This window comes from Cnephaeus nilssonii (genome assembly GCF_951640355.1).
Source record: "Cnephaeus nilssonii genome assembly, chromosome: 23".
NCBI lineage: Eukaryota > Metazoa > Chordata > Mammalia > Chiroptera > Vespertilionidae > Cnephaeus > Cnephaeus nilssonii.
Window position 1 is genome coordinate 15,342,729 of NC_137094.1, and position 20,320 is coordinate 15,363,048.

The 20,320-nt window shown below is 46.0% G+C and overlaps 1 protein-coding gene and 1 long non-coding RNA gene across 8 annotated transcripts in view; both read left to right on the forward strand.

The window, feature by feature from the left end:
* Positions 1 to 587: 587 nt before the first annotated feature.
* Positions 588 to 3,070, forward strand: LOC307094685. The gene is made up of 3 exons (XR_013813116.1): positions 588 to 933; positions 1,726 to 1,841; positions 3,006 to 3,070. It is a non-coding gene; the product is annotated as an uncharacterized lncRNA (long non-coding RNA).
* Positions 3,071 to 3,909: 839 nt separating this feature from the next.
* The window catches only part of TARBP1 (tRNA guanosine 2 -O-methyltransferase TARBP1), a 37,650-nt gene continuing 21,239 nt past the window's right edge, over positions 3,910 to 20,320 (forward strand). For all 7 annotated transcript variants that reach the window (XR_013813110.1, XM_079763625.1, XM_079763628.1 and 4 more), the window contains exons 1-9: positions 3,910 to 4,836; positions 7,088 to 7,185; positions 7,795 to 7,864; positions 9,839 to 9,987; positions 10,476 to 10,528; positions 12,663 to 12,760; positions 13,398 to 13,533; positions 14,233 to 14,329; positions 15,379 to 15,468. Coding sequence is in view for 6 of the 7 variants with exons in the window: in XM_079763625.1 (XP_079619751.1) it covers positions 3,945 to 4,836; positions 7,088 to 7,185; positions 7,795 to 7,864; positions 9,839 to 9,987; positions 10,476 to 10,528; positions 12,663 to 12,760; positions 13,398 to 13,533; positions 14,233 to 14,329; positions 15,379 to 15,468 (1,683 nt within the window). In the remaining variant the exon portion in view is untranslated. The remainder of the gene's footprint in view (positions 4,837 to 7,087; positions 7,186 to 7,794; positions 7,865 to 9,838; positions 9,988 to 10,475; positions 10,529 to 12,662; positions 12,761 to 13,397; positions 13,534 to 14,232; positions 14,330 to 15,378; positions 15,469 to 20,320) is intronic.

Here is a 20,320-nt window from a genome sequence, read left to right on the forward strand (position 1 = left end):
ATAAAAACAGGGCCCAGCCCGAACCGGTGTGGCTCAGTGGATAGAGCGTCGGGCTGCGGACTCAAGGGTCCCAGGTTCGATTCCGGTCAAGGGCATGTACCTTGGTTGTGGGCACATACCCAGTGGCTAGTGTGCAGGAGGCAGCCGATCAATGTTTCTCTCTCATCGATGTTTCTAACTCTCTCTCCCCCTCCCTTCCTCTCTGTGAAAAATCAATAAAATATATATTTAAACACACACACACACACACACACACACAGACACACAAAAACAGGGCCCAGTGCTGATGACCCAGAGCCGGGCAACAATCGTGTTCCAACTGCTAGATTGCAACTACTTCCTGGCAGCGTCTCCATAACACCCCGAACGGGAGGCTGGCGCACTGCAGGCCGCGGGCCTATCAGCACCACTGAGCAAGGGCCCTGGAATGACTGCTCGCTCTGCTTCCATTCCGCCCCAGGCCCTGCATTTCTGGGGGGTTACTTCACTGCCTGGGTGGCCTGCAGGCCTTGGCCTCCCGGCCGGCCGCATGCCTCATTCTAGCGCTCTGGGCCAGCAGTCACCACCCCGATGCAAGCCTTTCTTTCCTGCCCGGCGGGGTGAGTAACACCATGAACTCCCTAGCTGTGAGGTCTGGGGTTACGTCAAAGCCTGCCCCCACCGCGCTAGCAGTCAGAATGCCCGAGGAAGTGTTCGCTGGCCTGGTTTTCCTGCCAGACCTGCGGTTGCCCTAATAAACAATCCGTGAGAGATGTTCCCCCCTGGAGATTCCATCGCACCAGGAGGGTGGATTTCAGAATGGAAGCCAAGGGCTCCCGGCCTCCAGACGCCATGGGAACGGATGGCCTGGGGAACCTCAGACCCGGTGTCCAGGAGGGACGGACAGGAGGAGAGCGCTGTGCAGTGTGGTTTTCACCAGCTCCTCTGTGGCAGGTCTCGATGGGGGGAAACGTCGCAGGGTGCTGCTGGGTAAGGGGACAGGACCAGTTCCCCTGGGCCTGCGTCCTCGCCGGTCCTAACCCAAGGCCACCTGCCTGCACAGTGGATGCCAGCCGCCATCTGGTGGCTCCGGGCTGACATTGCGTGCACCATCCCTGCTTTTACGCCATGAACGTAATTTTTAAAAATATGTACGTATGTTTCATTGATTTCAGAGAGGAAGGGAGAGGGAGAGAGAAGTGGAAACATCAATGAGGAGAGAGGATCACGGATCGGCCGCTGACCAGGAATCGAACTGTGACGTCCTGGTTCATAGGTCGACGCTCCACCACGGAGCCACGCCAGCTGGGCTTAATGTTATTTTTTTTTTTAATGGAGGTAAAGCTCACACTCAGCGAAATGCATAGATCTTTTTTATTTTTATTTTTTTAATATATTTTATTGATTTTTTACAGAGAGGAAGGGAGAGGGATAGAGAGTTAGAAACATCGACCAGCTGCCTCCTGCACACCCCCTACTGGGGATGTGCCCGCAACCAAGGTACATGCCCTTGACCGGAGTTGAACCTGGGACCCTTCAGTCCACAGGCCGAGGCTCTATCCACTGAGCCAAACCGGTTAGGGCGAAATGCATAGATCTTAAGGGTTCAATCAAAGGAGTTTTGACAAACGTGAAACCAACACCCTATTCGAGATAGACTGTTCCCATCACCCCGGGAAGATACCTGTGCCGTGTCTCAGTCAACCTCCAGTTATAGGCAACTTCTGCTCTCATTTCTTTCCCCAGATGACTGTTGTTTGTTATTCAATTTCATGCAAATAAAACCATGCAGTACATCAACGCGGTGTCCCCGGCTTTTTCGTTCAACACAATGTCTTTGAGATTTATGCATGTTGCAATGGGTGAGTCATTCACTCTCTCTTCGTTGCTGAATAGCAATATTATATGACCACATCACAATTTGTTTATCCATTCTAAACGGTTACAAGCTCTTGGTTATAATGAGTAATGTCAAAAACACCCCTGCACAAACATTTTTGTTGGCATGTATCTTTATTTATTGTAGAGGCAAACACCTAGGGGGTGGAAATGCCGAATCATAAAGTAGGCATATTTTGACTTGGTTAGGAACGGCTTTCCAAAGCGATTGGACCATTTACACACGCGCCAGAAAGGGGTGGGAGTTCCGATCGCTCCATATCCCTGGCCCTTGTCATTTGGTGTTTTCAATCTTTTAAACTTTAGCCATTCGAATGGGTATAAAGTGGTATCTACTGAAGATTTAATTTGCATTTCCCTAACGACTACTGATATTGAGCACCTGTGCGCACGCCGCATTTGCATATCTTGATTTGTTAAGTGCTCAAGGCTGTTGCCCGTTTTGGCTAATAGATTTATGAAGAACAGACTGTTGAGGGCAACTGATATATATGGCGCATTATATGTTGAAAGCAATTGATCTTTGCTGCCTCGTTCTAAATGGAACAGAAGAATAGAACCATTTATACATCGTCACTGGAAAGTAAGTGACCGAAATATGGGAAAACTTTGCATCTATGATGTCAGGTAAGTTTAAATTTAAATAACTTGAAAATATATATATAACCTAAGCCAGGCGTCCTCAAACTACGGCCCGCGGGCCACATGTGGGTGTTTTTGCCGTTTTGTTTTTTTACTTCAAAATAAGATATGAAGCAGTGTGCATAGGAATTTGTTCATAGTTTTTTTTTTTAAACTATAGTCCGGCCCTCCAACGGTCTGAGGGACAGTGAACTGGCCCCCTGTTTAAAAAGTTTGAGGACCCCTGACCTAAGCTATAAAACTAAGTGACTTTAAAAACATATAAAAATAACTTTTTAAAAACTTTACATTATGCTTTATCCCTTGTGCTGACTGCATGGCAAGCTCTTTGAAAGGGGGAGTATGTTTTCTCCACTGACAACCGGGAGGTCTCTACGGCGAGAATGCAAAGAAAGCCCCCGTCACTGATTCAGTTTGCCTGGGCCCGAGCCAGACATCAAACCGGCACCGTGCATGCTCACATGGTTTTCTGTTTCTGCATCTAGCAGTGGGCGCTGTCAGAAATACCGAAAACCCTGACACAAGGACTATTTTCGAGGTTGCACGTGGGGGCACAAGCAGTGTGTGGGTAAGGTCTGCACGCTCGAGTCCACTTGGGCATTTGACTTCCAGAGCTGGCGTGGGCATCTTTTCAGCCCTACCCCTAGCCCATAGCTAGAGTGCTTTTCAGGGCCTCGCAATCACTTTTTAAAAATATATATCTTTATTGATTTCAGAGAGGAAGGGAGAGAGATAGAAACATCGATGATGAGAATCATTGATCGCTGGCCTCCTGCACGCCCCCTACTGGGGATCGAGCCCGCAACCCCGGCATGTGCCAGGAATCGACCTCTTGGTTCCTGGGTCGTTGCTCCACCGCTGAGCCACACCTGGCTGGGCCCTCGAAATCATTTTTGCATGTTCCTTATTCATTTGTATGCCGATGTCAGCAACCCATTTCAGACCCCACTGTGTCCGTTTCTTTGCGGGCGGCGCCCAGCCTGCGCCTTCTTGGAAGATCAACTTCCAGGTGATGGTGATGGACAGCCTCACAGGCGCACGTGACTGACTCAGGGTCCGCAGGCAGGACGATCTCCAAGGAGGAACCCATGGAGCTGGTGCAGATACTACACTGACGATTTAGTAAAAAAAAAAAAAACTAGGCAAACAGGGCGAGCGGGCCGAGCCTCCCGGCAGCGCTGGTGGACCAGGTGCTCACCGCGCACAGCTGGACCAGGGAGCAGCGGTAGCTTCGGAGCCAGCCGCGCACGCGCACGCGCACGCGCACGCGCACACCCTCGCTTGGGCCGGCCGCGCACGCGCACACTCCCGATTGGGCCGGCCGCGCACGCGCACACCCCCGATTGGGCCGGCCGCGCACGCGCACGCCCTCGCCTATTTTACGCGCCGGGAGTCGGCGGCGGCGGCGGCGGCGCGCGGGGCAAATGGAGTGGGTTCTCGCGGAAGCGTTGCTCGGGCAGAGCCGGGACCCCCGGGTCCTGCTCCGGACGCTGTGCCGCGGGGAGGCGTCCGCGGAGCGCGTGGAGACGCTGCACTTTCTCCTGCAGCGGCTGGAGGACGAGGCGGCGCGCGGCGGCGGGGACGCGCTCCCGGAGGCCGCGCGCGAGGTCGCCGCCGGGTACCTGGTGCCGCTGCTGCGCCGCCTGCGCGCTCGCCCCGCGGGGGCCCCGGACTCGGCCCCGCCGGCCCGGCCCCGCCGGCGCCTGCTGAGGGCGGCGGGCGCGGCCCTGCGGTCCTGCGCGCGCCTCGCGGGGGGCCCGCCGCTGGCGGCCGCGCTGGCTGAGGAGGCGCTGCGCGACCTGCTGGCGGCGGGGGCCGTGCCCGGCCTCGAGGGGGGCGCCGAGGCGGCCGTGGAGGTGCTGGCGGCCGTGGGGCCCTGCCTGCGGCCCCGCGAGGACGGGCCGCTGCTGCAGCGCGTGGCGGAGGCCGCGCTGGCCCTGGCGCTGGCCGGGGACGGGGAGGCGGCGGCGCTGGCGGCCGGGCGGCTGCTGCCGGCGCTGGGCCGGGGCGGCGGGGCGGCGCTGCGGGCCGTGTGGGGCGGGCTGGTGGCGCCCTCGGGGCCGGGCCGCGTGGGCCCGCGGCTGCAGGTGCTGAGTGCCCTGGCCGAGCGGCTGCTGCCCGCGCCCGGCGAGGGCGAGGGCGAGGCGGGCCCGGACGCGCGGCGCTGCGCGCGGTTCTGGCGGACGGTGCAGGCGGGGCTGGCGGACGCCGAGGACGCGCTGACCCGCAAGCGCGCGCGGTACCTGCTGCAGCGGGCGGTGGAGGTGTCGGCCGAGCAGGGCGTCCCTTGCACCTGCGGCTCCGGGGAAGCAAACGGTACCTGCCCCTCTGACCCCAGCCCAGCCCTGCCTTGCTTGGCTGTATGGGAGGGAGGTGCCTTGGGTTTGAAAACCAGCCCCTCGAGGTCGTCTCCTCCATCCAGGCCCAATTGGGTTACTCCCATGGTCCCCCCAAAACCTGGGGACCCTCATCTAGAGTGACACCAGTCACTGCAACTGAGAACGGGGCCGCTCCCAGCCTTCCTGACCCGTGGGTTAATTTAGGGGCTGGGCCCACGTGTGCACTGTATCGTGGTAGGTCCACTCTGATGGAAAAGAGGGGTTAGCTGCCATCAGGTGGGAAGGGAAATTACCTGGGCTGACCAAGTGGGCTCGGTCTTTTTTCTTTTTTTTAAATTGATTTTAGAGAGGAAGGGAGGGAGAGAGAAACATCAATGATGAGAGAGAACCACTGATTGGCTGCCTCCTGCTTGCCCCCCACCCGGATGGAGCCTGCAACCCAGACCTGTGCCCTGATGCTGAATCGAACCCTGACCTCCTGGTTCCTAGGTCAATGCTCAACCCCTGAGCCACGCAGGGCTGCCTGAGGATTTCCATGGTGCAGCTGTCAAAGCCACCCGGGCAGGTGCCCTTGATCGGAATCGAACCCGGGACCCTTCAGGCCGCAGGTGGAGGCTCTATCCACGGAGCCAAACCAGCTAGGGCTGAACTCAGTCTTGAGTTAGAATTCTGTAATAGAAACCATCACTTTTTTTTTTTAATTTCCCTTGGTAATTGAGGAACAGGATTTACTAATGTTGGTTAATCGTATGGCCCTTAAGTCAACCTGCTTAGGGTATTTTTGCCATTGATTCAATAGAATGAGTCAGGTTTTAAATACTTTTCTTTTACATTATGAGCTATGCTTCTTACTACTTTCTTACTGAAAAGTGTAGGTGAAATAGCAAGGTGTGTGACATTTGATTGGTGGGTTTACTGAAATGGGTGAAAATATACTTCCCTTATCTCAAACCCATCTTTGAGCCATCAAAGCCCAAGGTGGATTGATTCAAAAATTGTCTCAGGAAATTTCTACCTTTTCAACTATAGCTACTTGTTCATTTATTACTGGTCAAGGATTTTTGTCTGAAGTTGTGAGATTAGTTTTTCATATAAGTTTAAACCTTTCCATTGCTTTTCTTAGAGAGGAGGTGGGGGGTGGAGAGAGAGAAACATCGATGTGAGAGAGACACATCGACTGATTGCCTCCTGCATGCAACCCAAGGGATCTAACCTGCAACAGAGGTCAGCAGGCTGGGACCTGAGGGGCTGTGACTGTGACGGGGCAGGTGGAAGGGGGGGGGGGGTCTCAGCACCCAGGATGCATCCCTGTTCACCCTGAGCTCCGCTGTGGGCAGTGCATCTCGATTCAGAGGCCACTGTCCTGCCTTCTCCAGAAAACAGATTCCAGGCTTCTTCTTGCTCAGGAGGAAGGGGGCCTGGGTCGGCTGCCTCTTGGACACACGGCACAAACCCTCCAGTTTAGCTTCACCCTCAACTCCGCTTACAGGAGTAACTTGGTGTCAGTTCCTTAGGTTTGGGGTGATTTTGTAAATCAAAATTTGCTTTGCTTTCCTTGTGCCAACTTAATGCTCACTTTTCTTACGTCTGCTTGGTTTTCATCGTCGTCGTCTGCTCCTGTTTTCTCCATTCTACCGAGTTTTTGCCTTTGAAAACAACTTTATTGATACAGTGAGTTCTTAGGGAGAGAAAGTAGAGTTTATGTGTTCAAATCTGTCATTCTTGCCCAGAACTCCAAAACAGCAGTCTTAATTTTTTAAAAAAAACTCCTTTTGCCCAGCCAGGGTGGCTCAGTGGCATCAACCTATGAACCAGGAGGTCACAGTTCGACTCCAGTCAGGGCACATGCCTGGGTTGTGGGCTCGATCCCCACTGTGGGGCGTGCAGGAGGCAGCCGATCCATGATTCTCTCTCCTTATGGATGTTTCTATTTCTCCCTCTCCCTTCCTCTCTGAAATATGTATGTGTGTGTGTGTGTGTGTGTGTGTGTGTGTGTGTATATATGTATATATATATATATATATATATATATATACATATATATATATATATATATAAAATCTCTTTTTGAGATTCTTGTTCACTCAGGCCTCCTGTCTAAGCTTTGATTCGGGGCCCCCTCCTAATTAAAGAAGACAGCATTTGATAATAGTGGCAAAACTTTAAGGTCTAATATGGTTAAGAAACACAAAATTTGCCAACTAATTTTCCTTTTAACTTTATAACAGGCCCAAGTCTGTTTTGGTGGTCTGAGGAAAAAAAAGATGAGCTTCTCAAGTTTTGGGAAAACTATATTTTAATAATGGAAACTCTAGAAGGAAATCAGGTACGTGTTAACGTATTTTAACAAATCCCACGTAGATCCAGCTCTCTCCCCCCCCCCCCCAATATTCTGTAAAAGCAATACAAAAAGACCAATTTGGATATAGTGTGCCTTGTTTTCTGGCATAAATGCAATTTAAAATGGGATGTAAACACTGAAAATTAAAGAATACTTTCAGTTGACTTAAGTTAGCATTCAGAGAATTTAGTTTTATTCGATCCTCCCTTGACACTTCTGAAGTGTTAGTTTCTCGACATTCTGAATAATCTCCAAAGAAATACACATTAGGAAAGTTTTACTTAAAGCTATTCTGAGGTAAATTGTTATTAGGTAAATAATTGCCTTTTAATTTTGTAGGTGTTTTTTCTTTTTTAATTGTTATATCTGTGCCAACCTGGTCACTATCTTCTAGGTTATAATCATTATCTTTGTCACACGCACTCTTACATACTTGAATTTTTATTACTTAAAAACTGGAAGGAGTAGGCATCTGCCTATTTTTTACGTAGGGGTGGGGCACAGAAGGGCTGCTGCTACGTAAATAGAGTGAAATTCCTGTAAGACTTTAAAGGCGGATGTTCATTTCCTGTGCCTTTTTGCCCTTGTTTTCAGATTCATGTGATAAAGCCAGTTCTGCCGAAGCTAAACAACCTGTTTGACTCTGCGGTGTCAGAGGGAACCGGTAATGGTTACTTTTCGTTGGATTTCTTAGTAGCATTTGTCGTTTTTTCCCTTTTGTGTTATAACTAGCGCTTGCCCATTATAGAGAACTGGGAAAACCATAAGAGTGTAAAGAAGAAGGTGAGGCCGAAACCGGTTTGGCTCAGTGGATAGAGCATCGGCCTGCGGACTGGAAGGTCCCAGGTTCGATTCCAGTCAAGGGCATATACCTTGGTTGCGGGCACATCCCCTGTGGGGGGTGTGCAGGAGGCAGCTGGTCGATGTTTCTCTCTCATCGACGTTTCTAGCTCTCTATCCCTCTCCCTTCCTCCCTGTAAAAATCAATTAAAAAAAATGTATTTAAAAAAAAAAAAAAGGTGAGAATCGGCTACTAACACTGCATAGCGTATCTTCTGCACTGATGGTGATGCTTTCTTCTCACTTAGCAGTCTATCCACATGCATCGGTGTGTCTCAAGTCTGAGAACATCCCTTTAAATGGCGGCCGAGTTTTCTGCGATTTAGAGACATGGGCAATTCTCTAAACATTTGATTCTGGAAAACGTCAGAGGTTGACAGGAGAAGAGTTTGCATGATGAACCCCATCACCCAGCTTCCACAGTGGCCAGCCTGTACCATGTCTCAGGTGCGGCCTGTCCAGCCCCTCCCACATCTGCAGGCACCTCCCCAGCAGCAAACATCCCTAAAAGAGAAGGATTCTGGTCATTTTTTTTTAATATATATATTTTATTGATTTTTTACAGAGAGGAAGGGAGAGGGAGAGAGAACTAGAAACCTCGATGAGAGAGGAACATCGATCAGCTGCCTCCTGCACACCCCCTACTGGGTATGTGCCCGCAACCAAGGTACATGCCCTTGACTGGAATCGAACCTGGGACCCTTCAGTCCGCAGGCCAATGCTCTATCCACTGAGCTACACCGGTTAGGGCTCTGGTCATGTTTTAATGACGCTGTATTCTACATTTTAAATAGTAGCTCTTTGTTGTTATATATTTTAACCGCTTTCCAATCTTATTCTCTAAATATATCAGTGTCATTGTTTGTTAGTTACTATTTAGGGGTTTCTGTTCCGTATCTTGGACTTCTCAGAAAGAGAAAATTCCAAGATATAATTTCAAATATGGTGTTTAAGCCTTTAATACTCTATCATGAGAGCTTCCTAGGAGAAATATGATGAAGTTAGAGCTTCCTAAAATTTTTTTATGAAATTACATTTACATCAGTGAAATGCTAACAGTGTTTTATGATAAAATTCTACATTACCGTGTTTGCACATGAGAATTAACCTATGTAAAGAGTTTTAGTGCCTACTCTGGAAAATTACAAGTTTAATAGATTTCCTTGGGAATCGAGCTTTATTGAGCTGATTGCTATAGTTTCCCGAGATACTGGATTTTTCAGACTGTGAGAATCCATTGTCTCGCTTGGGGCTAGCCTATAATTGAATTCTGTTGTGATTGCACTTAGGCATTTATTATTAAAATGATTCTCTTGTTACTACATTTTGCCCAGAGCTCTTGGCAAACTAAATTAAATAGCAATGACAGGTTTTGAAAAATCACCATTGTCAAAGTATCTTGGTATAAATAACAAATAATGGGCCGATTTATTTATAGAATGCCATGAGTTAAAAATGCTGATTTTTTTCTAACAATTAAAGGATATGTCAAAAGAGTCAATATCTCTAATGTACATTTTCACCCCATTTCTCCCCCTCACTCAATTAGAAGTTTACTTCGTAGTGTCCAGTTTATGCTAAGGACTGGGTAAAGTGGTCGGTCAGATGTACTATTTTTCACTTGATTTTTGTCCGTTTTCCATGAAAAAATAATTTTGATTTTGAGTTCCGTGGATGGGATTAAACACAGACTCCCTTGGGAGGAGGTTGTGTGCCGGGAGGGTGTTTGTTGATGACTGTATAGTCTACGTGGACCAGCAGAGTGTGGGCCCAGTGTCACCCCGAGATCCTCCCACAGGACGGTGGCTCCTGCACCCCTCCTGGCACCTGTGTGTTTACAAAAGAATGTTGGAAAGCGAGAACAAAATCCTGGCCAAGGAAGGTGTCACCCACTTCTTGCAGCTCCACGAAGCGAGGGTGCTTCCGCTCTCACCGGAGTTTTCGGAGGTACGACAGCCTTTCCTCCCGGTTCTCGGTGCCGTAGTGTTGGACGTGCCTCAGTTTCCCCGCCCCCAGCCCCTGCACTTCCTGTACGCTTGTGTTTTGGACCAATGTCTAGTAACATATTTTTATTATATTTTTGAAGATATAATCCCCTACCCCCATCTTCTAGGCATAGGGAGGGGCTTCAATTTTCTCCTGGGTATCTTTCCGTGTTTCCTCTTTTACTACCTTTATTTCCACCACGTGTTTCTGTTTTGGGTTCCTTTCTTCCTTCTTGAACCAACGTGACCTCTATTTTATATGTTTTTATCAGGTGAGAAAATTCTCAACTGACTTTGAGGCCCTCCAAGACGGTCTGTCATACATTAACCTGCAGCGCAAGAGGCAGCTGCGCTCAGGACGGCTCTCGGCACCCTGGGCGGATGTGCGGCTAAGGCACGCTCGCTTCCAAGTGATGATTGCAACTTAACACCAGATACTTTTCTTTCTAGTTTATTATCGGACCACTAATGGACGCACTTTCAGAGAGCTCTCTGTATGGCAGGTAAACACACATGTTGTTTAGCAGCAATGCAGTCATATGTCTCTGATAAATAAATTTAATGTGTTTGTGCAAAATGACCAGATTGGTTCATGCATTTGGTACATAATATACGTTGCCTAATAGACATTCAGCTTTTTCTTATCCTGTCGCCTCTCCTGTTTGCTCTTCTTTCTTGCCTTTCTTCTGCTGTTGTACCAAGCGCTCCCCCTCTTCTCTTTCCTGGCTTCCTTTCCTACCTGAGCCCTTCCGTCCTGGGCTTGGGAAGGTATGTCTTCCGTCACCTCCTTTCTCCCTCCTCTCTGCCCTCTTGGACATTGTAGTGACTGGCTAACCAACACTTTAAACCTTTTTTTAACGTTTTTATTGCGACTTAAGAAAAGTTGTGAGAATAATACAAAGAATCTCACCTACCTTTCGTCTACATTCCCCAGATGTTAACGTTTTACATTTGCTCAGTCGCTCTCTCTCTCTCTCCCTGTGTGTGTGCATCTGTTTCTTAGTTCTGTCTGCTGAGCAGACTTGCCCACCTCTGTCTAGTTCCGTGTCTGTCTGTCTGTCTGTCCACCCACCACATTAAAAACCAGGGGTTCACACCAACCCTTCCCGTTCCAGCCCCCTTCCACACGCTTCGTCCTCGCCTCCCCTTCCATGTCTGGTGCCCAGACACTGGCCACCTTTACCCTTTGGAGAAGGTGGACGTGTGAAGAGTGTCCGTGTTGTGCCTTACCCTTGTTTTCTGAGCATTATCTGTATTCTTGGATTATTTCTTCACAAACTTCCCTTGCTTTTGAAAGTGTCTTTCCAATTTAGTCCAAGTTCATGCTTGCACATCTTCCATGTGGTACACCTCTAAACAGGAAAAAACCTCCCACCGTCAAAAAAAACATACACAAAAAACCAAAACAACAACAAAAAAACCTCCCACCGTCAAAAGAAACACACACAAAAAACAAAACAACAAAAAAACCTCCCACCGTCAATTTGTTTAAGAAGTTTAACTTAGTGCTGAGTTACATTGGTATTTAGTCCCATTTGATAAATATCGAAGGAGGATAGCAATGCTTGACTTGCCAGCTATTTTTAGTTCTCAAATAACTCATCACTGTGACCAGTTTGCTGAAGCGATGAGACAGCCTTCCTAAAGCCGCAGACAGCTACGACGAGAGGCCCGCTCTCTAGCGCTCTGTGCAGTTAGCGGTGATGTTTCTGCAAGAACCATGTAGCGAGGAAAAGTGACTTTAGTAGATGTTAACAAGTAAGTGCTCTTGCAAAAGTAACTTACTCCTAATATGTCTTTTATGTTTTTTAAACATATTTTATTGATTTTTTACAGAGAGGAAGGGAGAGGGATAGAGAGAAACATCAATGAGAGAGAAACATCAATCAGCTGCCTCCTGCACACCCCCCACGGGGGATGTGCCCGCAACCAAGGTACATGCCCTTGACCGAAATCGAACCTGGGACCTTTCAGTCTGCAGGCTGATGCTCTATCCACTGAGCCAAACTGGTTAGGGCTCTTTCTTTTATTTAATACCCAAAGACTTAAAAGCATCGGATCATATATTGGAGGTAATAAAATGTCTTTTTAAATGATCATATTGAGACTTTTTAAAAAGTGGTACTGCTTAGCAAGATCCATACATTTGTGTCCAGGAGAGTGTCACAAAAAGGAAGTCCGTGCCTACTTAGCACAGCACGTTCCTAACCCAGGGCCATTTCCCTAGAGGGTCCTGGTGTTTCTGTGATCAGAAGGATCCTCAGTATTTTACTGAAAATAAAAAAGAGGTTCAGAAATAAAAGATGGTCTCGCCCTAACCGGTTTGGCTCAGTGGATAGAGCATTGGCCTGCGGACTGAAAGGTCCCAGGTTCAATTCCGGTCAAGGGCATGTACCTTGTTTGTGGGCACATCCCCGGTAGGGGGTGTGCAGGAGGCAGCTGGTCGATGTTTCTCTCTCATCGATGTTTCTAACTCTCTATCCCTCTCCTTTCCTCTCTGTAAAAAAAAAAAAAATCAATAAAAAAGATGGTCTCATTGTTTTATTAAAAGAACTTTTGGCCACAGTCCATTTAGTTTCCATCATGCTTATCTGTAAATAAACTTCAAATGTGTGTCTTTTCCCTCTCTGTCTCCAGGTCGCCGGGCCAGCAGATAGGAAGTGGGTCTCCACTGGGATTGAAGTTACAGAGCTTTTTAGCTGCTTATGTTTCTCTTCTTCCAGAAGAACTAAAGAGTATGTGCAGTAAAGGTTTTGTTTTGTTTTTAATTTGTTACCTTTAAAGAGTTATTTATTTTAGTGTATTGGCTATAAGCACCATCCTATGACTGTTATACTCTGTATTACCAAAACAGTTGCCTTTTTCCAGGACGTGCACATTGTCAGACTGAGGCAGGTGTGCAGTGACACTAGGCACATGTTCCCACGTGACTGATCCCAGTGTTGGCGTGAGCCCGGGGCGGGGACGTTGGAAGGGGTGCTGCCGTGTGCCCTCTTTTCCACTTGTTTCTATTGACTTTCAAAAATCAGTAAAATGGGTGGAAGGAAGAAAGAACCTGGCTTAGGAAAACGGTGCAAACAATATCCGTTGTGGTGAGGTCCCTCTATAGAGGTTGGCTTAGGAAGGTCAAAAGGAAAATACACTTGCCTTTTGGAAGACTTGGTGCCCCAGGTCAAGAATGGAAATATGTGTTTTTATGCAGAAATATGTGTGTGGCTGTTCTGTTGCCTGTCCTTTTGAAGACAGCGGACTAGTGGGTGTGAGGTTCATCGCATTGGGGTTTTGAATTGCTTTTCCCACCTAATGGCCAAGATGTTGAGCGTGTGGTCATGTGCTGCTGGAAACCATGATATCTAAACCTTTTTCTTCCAGGTAGTTTTCTGTTAAAGTTTATTCAGAAGATGTCAAGTAGACATTGGTGTGCTGTTCCCATTTTGTTTCTGTCTAAGGCTTTGGCCAGTGTCCCGAGATGCAAAGCCCTGGGTCTGGAAGGCCTCCTGGCCCTCAGGTAATTGGTCTGGGTGCTCACCTAGGGGGTTGGTGCTTCCTGTTAACCTGGGGATATTCTTCCCATTGATTTTTAGAGAGAGTGGGAGGGGAGGAGGGAAGGAGGAAGTGGGAGAGAAAGTGAGAGATTGAGAAAGAAACATTGATGTGTGAGAGGTGCATCAATTGGTTTCCTCTCACACACACCCTGACCGGGTCTGAGGATCAGACCTGCAACCCAGGTTTGTGCCCTTGACCGGGAATCGAACCCGAGGCCCTTTGGTGTGAGGGCTGGCTCTAACCACTGGAAACCCCAGCCCAGGCTCTAGCAAATGGTTTTGGTTAATATTCACATTAGGATTTTTGAGCTCTTAATTTTATAAAATAAAAACATTGGACTTATTTTGTTTTGTGAATTACTAATTTAAATATGTGCCATTATATATGCTATAACCACTTTAAAGTAAGGCCAGTAAGTTTTTTTTTATTACATTGATGTGTAGGAAACTAGACTACAAAGTTGTTGTTTTTTTAATGTAAAATTCTTGTTTTAAAGGATCTTCATTTCTGGTCTCATTGTTTTTAAGAGGTGTGTTTCCTACTGAAATGGCGCTCGGTTAGTGGCCTTAGTGGGAGTCGGTAGTGGTAGCTGCACACCAGCCTGTCAGTGATGGCTGGCTGTCAGTCGTCTGCATGTGGGTGAACTCTGTTGTCCTGTCAGGGGCGTCCTCCAGTGCACCATGGCCACACACCAGATCCTGCTGCGCGGGGCCGCCCAGTGCCATCTGCTCCACGCGGCCATGAACCTGGTCAATGTGGTAAGTGCGTCTCCTTCCCTCACGTGCACGTCTTTCCGAGGGGGTGGGTGTGCAGGAGTGGACGGGGCAGGCCCGCGAGCCGTTTGTTCAAGGTCGGCCCTCTGCTGGCATCGGGGACACGTGCGTGGAGCGGGCTCACTCTCCGACCAGTGAGAGCGGCTCTCTGCCTGCAGTGCCCCTGCAACCCCGGGCCTGTCCTGACGGCTGCCCCCGGGCGCCTGCAGTGCGGGCACTGGCTCTGCACAGGGGTCTTGTCAGCAGGGCCCCTGGGTCTCAGGAGCCTCCCCGGGAGGAGTTTGCATGTCGCTGGGAACTGAGACGTCGGGGGCTCCCCTGGCGGAGGACGGGCAGGAGCTGTCCCTGTTTCTTCTACTTGCCCACACGTCTCCCAGGGAATCGACCTTTGGGGGTGTGTCCTGTCTAGTGTTTTTTACGGAGCCCCCCTAATGCCGTGGTTGTGAAGGGGGACCGGTATATATATGGCTCTGCGAGTCATACGGTCTCTGGCACAACCGCTCAAAAGCAGCCATGGACAGCTGGTAAGCAGATGGATGTGGCTGTGCTCCAATAAAACTTTATTTACAAAACAGGCTGTGGGTGGTTTTCCTGGCCCCTGGCCTAGAGCAGGGGCCTTGGTTCAAGACTCACAACCTTCAGGGAGGAAAAGCCTGAGGTAGCTTTAAGCCAGGGCTCATTTTTGTAGCTTTGAAAAGTAAGAATCACTTTTGATTTAAGTAATAAGTAATTTCTTATAGAATGTTTTTGTTTTTGCTTTTAGATAGTGACCATCTTGTCTGTAAGATAGTAACCTTGATTTTAAGGAAAATACATTTATAAAACAATCTTATTTTACATAACGGGTTGGTTGTCTGTAATCAATATCTTCATTTCATAAGTTGGATAATATTTTCTTTTTAAAAAATAGTGTTTTTTTAAAGATTTCACTAATATACTTTAGTATACTAGGTTGCTTTTACGATGGTTTTATTTTATTCAATTAAAAGATTTAAAGTGAGTAACTATTAAAAACGCCCCCTCCCTCCCCCCAGGAGGAAGTGTCGCTGTCCGACATCTCCGCGTTTCTCACGTCTCTGAGACAGGAGGAGTCCCTGGGCCGGGGAACGTCACTGTGGACAGAGGTGAGAGGGGAAGGGTCTGATGACAAGGCCTGAGATCTTACAAAACATTTTTGCTAATTGAACTCATCAGTAGCCAGTGTGAGAGGAACATAAAGTACCTGCTGTGGAGAGAGAAATACTCGCTGGTCTCACTGCTGGACAGTGTCTGCTGGTGAAGACCCACACGCGTGGCCTTCTTCATGGCTGAGCAGCTCCCTCATTGGCTCCTCGGGGTGGAGGAGGGGTCAGTGTTAGTCTCGACTGATTTATTCACTCATCAGTTTTGTCCTTGGTCAAGTGGTATATTCTTAGTTTCATTATTATTATGTCTCCTTACATGTAATCTGGGGTTACCTGAATGGATTCAAAAACTATTTCTTTTTAAATTCTTACCTTTTAGAAAGACCTAATTATTTATATTTAAATTCATGTATGCATTTGCACATTAAGATATATCGGAAAAAGAAAGTTGAGAACATCAATTTCACAATTACATATGATGAAAGAGGAATTCTGGGAAGTTCTGTGACTTAGTTTTGCAAATCTTCTAAAAGGTGTAATGGAGAAGGGCTAGGATGACAGAAGTTCTCTTTTAAATTAATGTATTTTAAAGTGCACATATGATATGATAGAAAATAAACTTGTGAGGAGGCAGGAACTTTAATTATAACTTACATTTCACATTCTTTCAAAAATAAACATTCTTGTTTTAGTACGTGAAGCTAGGATGAATTTTAATTGAAGGTTGTAATTTGTTTTACATAATGTGCTATTTTTCAGAGATGTTCTTTATTGATTAAGGTATTACATATGTGTCCTCATGCCTCCATTAACCCCCTAACCCCCCCACCCACTCATGCCCTCACCCCCCTGGTGTTCGTGTCCATTGGTTAGGCTTATATTCATGCATACAAGTCCTTTGGTTGATCTCTCCTCCTTTCGCCCACCCTCCCCTACCTTCCCTCTGAGGTCTGGCAGTCTGATCGATGCTTCTCTGCCTCTGGATGTGTCCCTGTTCGTCAGTTTATGTTGTTCGTTATATTCCACAGATGGGTGAGATCAGGTGGTATTTGTCTTTCTCTGACTGGCTTATTTCACTTAGCGTAATGCTCTCCAGTTCCGTCCATGCTGTTGCAAATGGTAAGAACTCCTTTTTTTTACTGCAGCGTAGTATTCCATTGTGTAGAGGTACCACAGTTTTTTAATCCACTCTTCTGCTGATGGCCACTTAGGCTGTTTCCAAATCTTAGCTATGGTCAATTGTGCTGTTAAGAACATAAGGGTGTATATATCCTTTCTGATTGGTGTTTTTTATTTCTTGGGATATAGTCCTAGAAGTGGATTACTGGGTCGAATGGGAGTTTCATTTTTAACTTTTTGAGGAAACTCCATACTGTTCTCCACAGTGGCTGCACCAGTCTGCATTCCCACCAACAGTGCAAGAGGGTTCCTTTTTCTCGGCATCCTTGCCAGCACTTGTTGTTCGTTGATTAGTTGATGATAGCCATTCTGGCCGGTGTGAGATGGCACCTCATTCTTGTTTTGATTTGCATCTCTTGGATGATCAGTGACTTTGAGCATGTTTTCATATGTGTCTTAGCTTTCTGAATGTCCTCTTTGGAAAAGTGTCTATTTAGGTCCTTTGCCCATTTTTTGATTGGGTTGTTTATCTTCCTTTTTGTTAAATTGTATGAGCTCTCTGTAAATTTTGGAGATTAAACCCTGATCAGAGATAACATTGGCAAATAATTATGTTTTTCCCTGCAGTGGGCTTTCTTGTTGTTTTGTTGATGGTTTCTTTTGCTGTGCAGAAGCTTTTTACTTTGATGTAGGCCCATTTGTTTATTTTCTCCTAAGTTTCCATTGTCCTAGGAGCTGTATCAGAAAAGATATTGCTATGACGTGTGTCTGATATTTTGCTGCCTATGGCTTCTTCTAAGATTTTTATGGTTTTCCGTCTTTACATTTAAGTCCTTTAAGCATTTTGAGTTTATTTTTTGTGTATGGTGTAAATTAGTGGTCTAGTTTAATTTTTTTGCATGTACCTGACCAATTTTCCCAACACCATTTATTGAAGAGACTGTCTTGACTCCATTGTATGCTCTTGCCTCCTTTGTCAAATATTAATTGGGCATAGTGGTTTGGGTTGATTTCTGGGTTCTCTATTCTATTCCATTGGTCTATATGTCTGTTCTTGTGCCAGTACCAGGCAGTTTTGAGAACAGTGACTTTGTAATATAGCTTGATATCTGGTATTGTGATCCCTCCAACTTTGTTCTTCTTTCTCAAGATTGCTGCAGCTATTTGGGGTCTTTTTTAAAATTATTATTATTATTCCAGATGAATTTTTGGAGAGTTTGTTCTAGGTCTTTGAAATATGCTGTTGGTAACTTAATGGGGATTGCATTAAATCTATAGATTGCTTTGGGTAGCATGGACATTTTAATGATGTTGATTCTACCAATCCATGAACACGGTATATTCTTCCATTTGTTTATATCTTCCTCTATCTCTTTTTTCAGTGTCCTGTAGTTTTCCGCTTATAGGTCTTTTACCTCCTTAGTTAAGTTTATTCCTAGGTATCTTGATTTTTTTTGGTGCGATGATAAATGGGATTGCTTTTTTTAGTCCCTCTATAAGTTCACTATTGTTGTAAAGAAATGCCATAGATTTCTTGGCATTAATTTTGTATCCTGCTACATTGCCAAATTTACTTAAGTCTAATATAATTTTTTGATGGAGTCTTTAGGGTTTTCTATGTACAATATCATGTCATCTGCAAATAAGGACAGTTTTACTTCTTTTCCAATTTGGATGCCTTTTATTTCTTCTTACCTGATTGCAATGGCTAGTACTTACAGTACTATGTTCAACAGGAGTGGTGAGAGTGGGCATCCCTGTCTTGTTCCTGTTCTTAGGGGAAATGGTTTTAGTTTTTGTCCATTGAGTATGATGTTGGCTGTGGGTTTTTCATATATGGCTTTTATTATGCTGAGGTATGATCCTTCTATTCCCACCTTGCTTAGTGTTTTGATCAAGAATGGGTGTTGGATGTTTTCAAATGCTATTTCTGCGTCAATGATATGATTATGTGATTTTTATCTCTCAATTTGTTTATGAGATGTATCACGTTTATTGATTTGCGGATATTGTACCATCCTTGCATCCCTGGGATAAGTCCTACTTGGTCGTGGTGTATGATCTTTCTGATGTACTGCTGGATCCAGTTTGCTAGAATTTTGTTGAGGATTTTGGCATCTATGTTCATGAGGGATATTGGCCTGTAATTCTCTTTCATTGTGTTGTCTTTATCTGGTTTTGATATTAGGGTGATGCTGGCTTCATAGAACGAGCTTGGAAGATTCCTCTTGAATTTTTTGGAATAGTCTGAGGCGGATAGGTTTTAGTTCTTCCTTGAATGTTTGGTAAAACTCCCCTGTGAAGCTGTCTGGCCCCGGGCTTTTGTTTGCTGGGAGCTTTTTGATGACTGCTTCAATTTCTTCCATAGTTATCGGCCTATTGAGATTTTTAGAATCTTCCTGATTGAGTTTTGGAAGGTTGTATTTTCTAGGAATATGTCCATTTCCTCTAGGTTGTCTCGTTTGTTGAAGTATAGTTGTTCATAGTATTTTTTACAATCCTTTGTATTTCTGTGGGGTCTGTTGTTATTTCGCCTCTCTCATTTCTGATTTTGTTTGAGTCCTTTCTCTTTGCTTCTTGGTGAGCCTGGCTAGAGCTTCATCAATCTTGTTTATCCTTTCAAAGAACCAGCTCTTGGTTTCATTGATCTTTTATATATATATATTGGTCTCTATGTCATTTATTTCTGCTCTGATCTTTATTATCTCCTTCCTTCTGCTCACTCTGGGCCTTTCTTGTTGCTCTCTTTCTAATTCTTTGAGTTGTAGAGTTAGATGATTTACTACCATTTTTTCTTGTTTTCTGAGGTAGGCTTGTAGAGTTATAAACTTCCCTCTCAGGACTGCTTTCATTGTGTCCCATAGATTTTGGATTGTTGTGTTTTTGTTGTCATTAGTTTCCAGGATGCTTTTAATTTCTTCTTTGATCTCTTTGGTAACCCAGTCATTATTTAATAGCATGCTATTCAGTTTCCAAGTGTTAGAGAAATTTGGATTGTTTTTATTGTAGTTTATTTCTAATTTTATGGCATTGTGGTCTGAGAAGATGCTTGGTATGATTTCAATCTTCTTGAATTTGGTGAGACTTTGCTTGTGACCAAATATGTGGTCTATTTTTGAAAATGTCCCGTGTGCACTTGAGAAGAACGTATATTCCGTGGCTTTGGGATGAAATGTTCTGAAGATGTCAGTTAAGTCCATCTGATCTAGTGAGTCATTTAGGATTGCTGTGTCTTTGTTGATTTTTTTTGTCTAGAGGACTTATCCAGTGATGTCAGTGGTGTATTAAAGTCCCCTACTATGATTGTATTGTTGTCGATCTTCCAGGAGTTTTGTTATGTATTTGGGTGCTCCTGCGTTGGGTGCATATGTTTATCAGGGTTATATCCTCTTGTTGTATCGATCCCTTTAGTATTATGAAGTGGCCTTCCTTATCTCTTGTTATGGCATTTACTTTGAGGTCTATTTTGTCAGATATAAGTATTGCTACCCCAGCTTTTTTTTTCATTTCCATTTGCCTGAAAGATATTTTTCCATCCCTTCACTTTCTTTTTTTTGTTGTTGTTGTTGGTTTTTTAAATATATCTTTATTGATTTTAGAGAGGAAGGAAGGAAGAGGGAGAAAGGGATAGAAACATCCACGATGAGAGAGAATCACCGGTGGGCTGCCTCCTGCACACCCCCTACTGGGGATCGAGCCCGCAACCCGGGCATATGGCCTTGACCGGAATCGA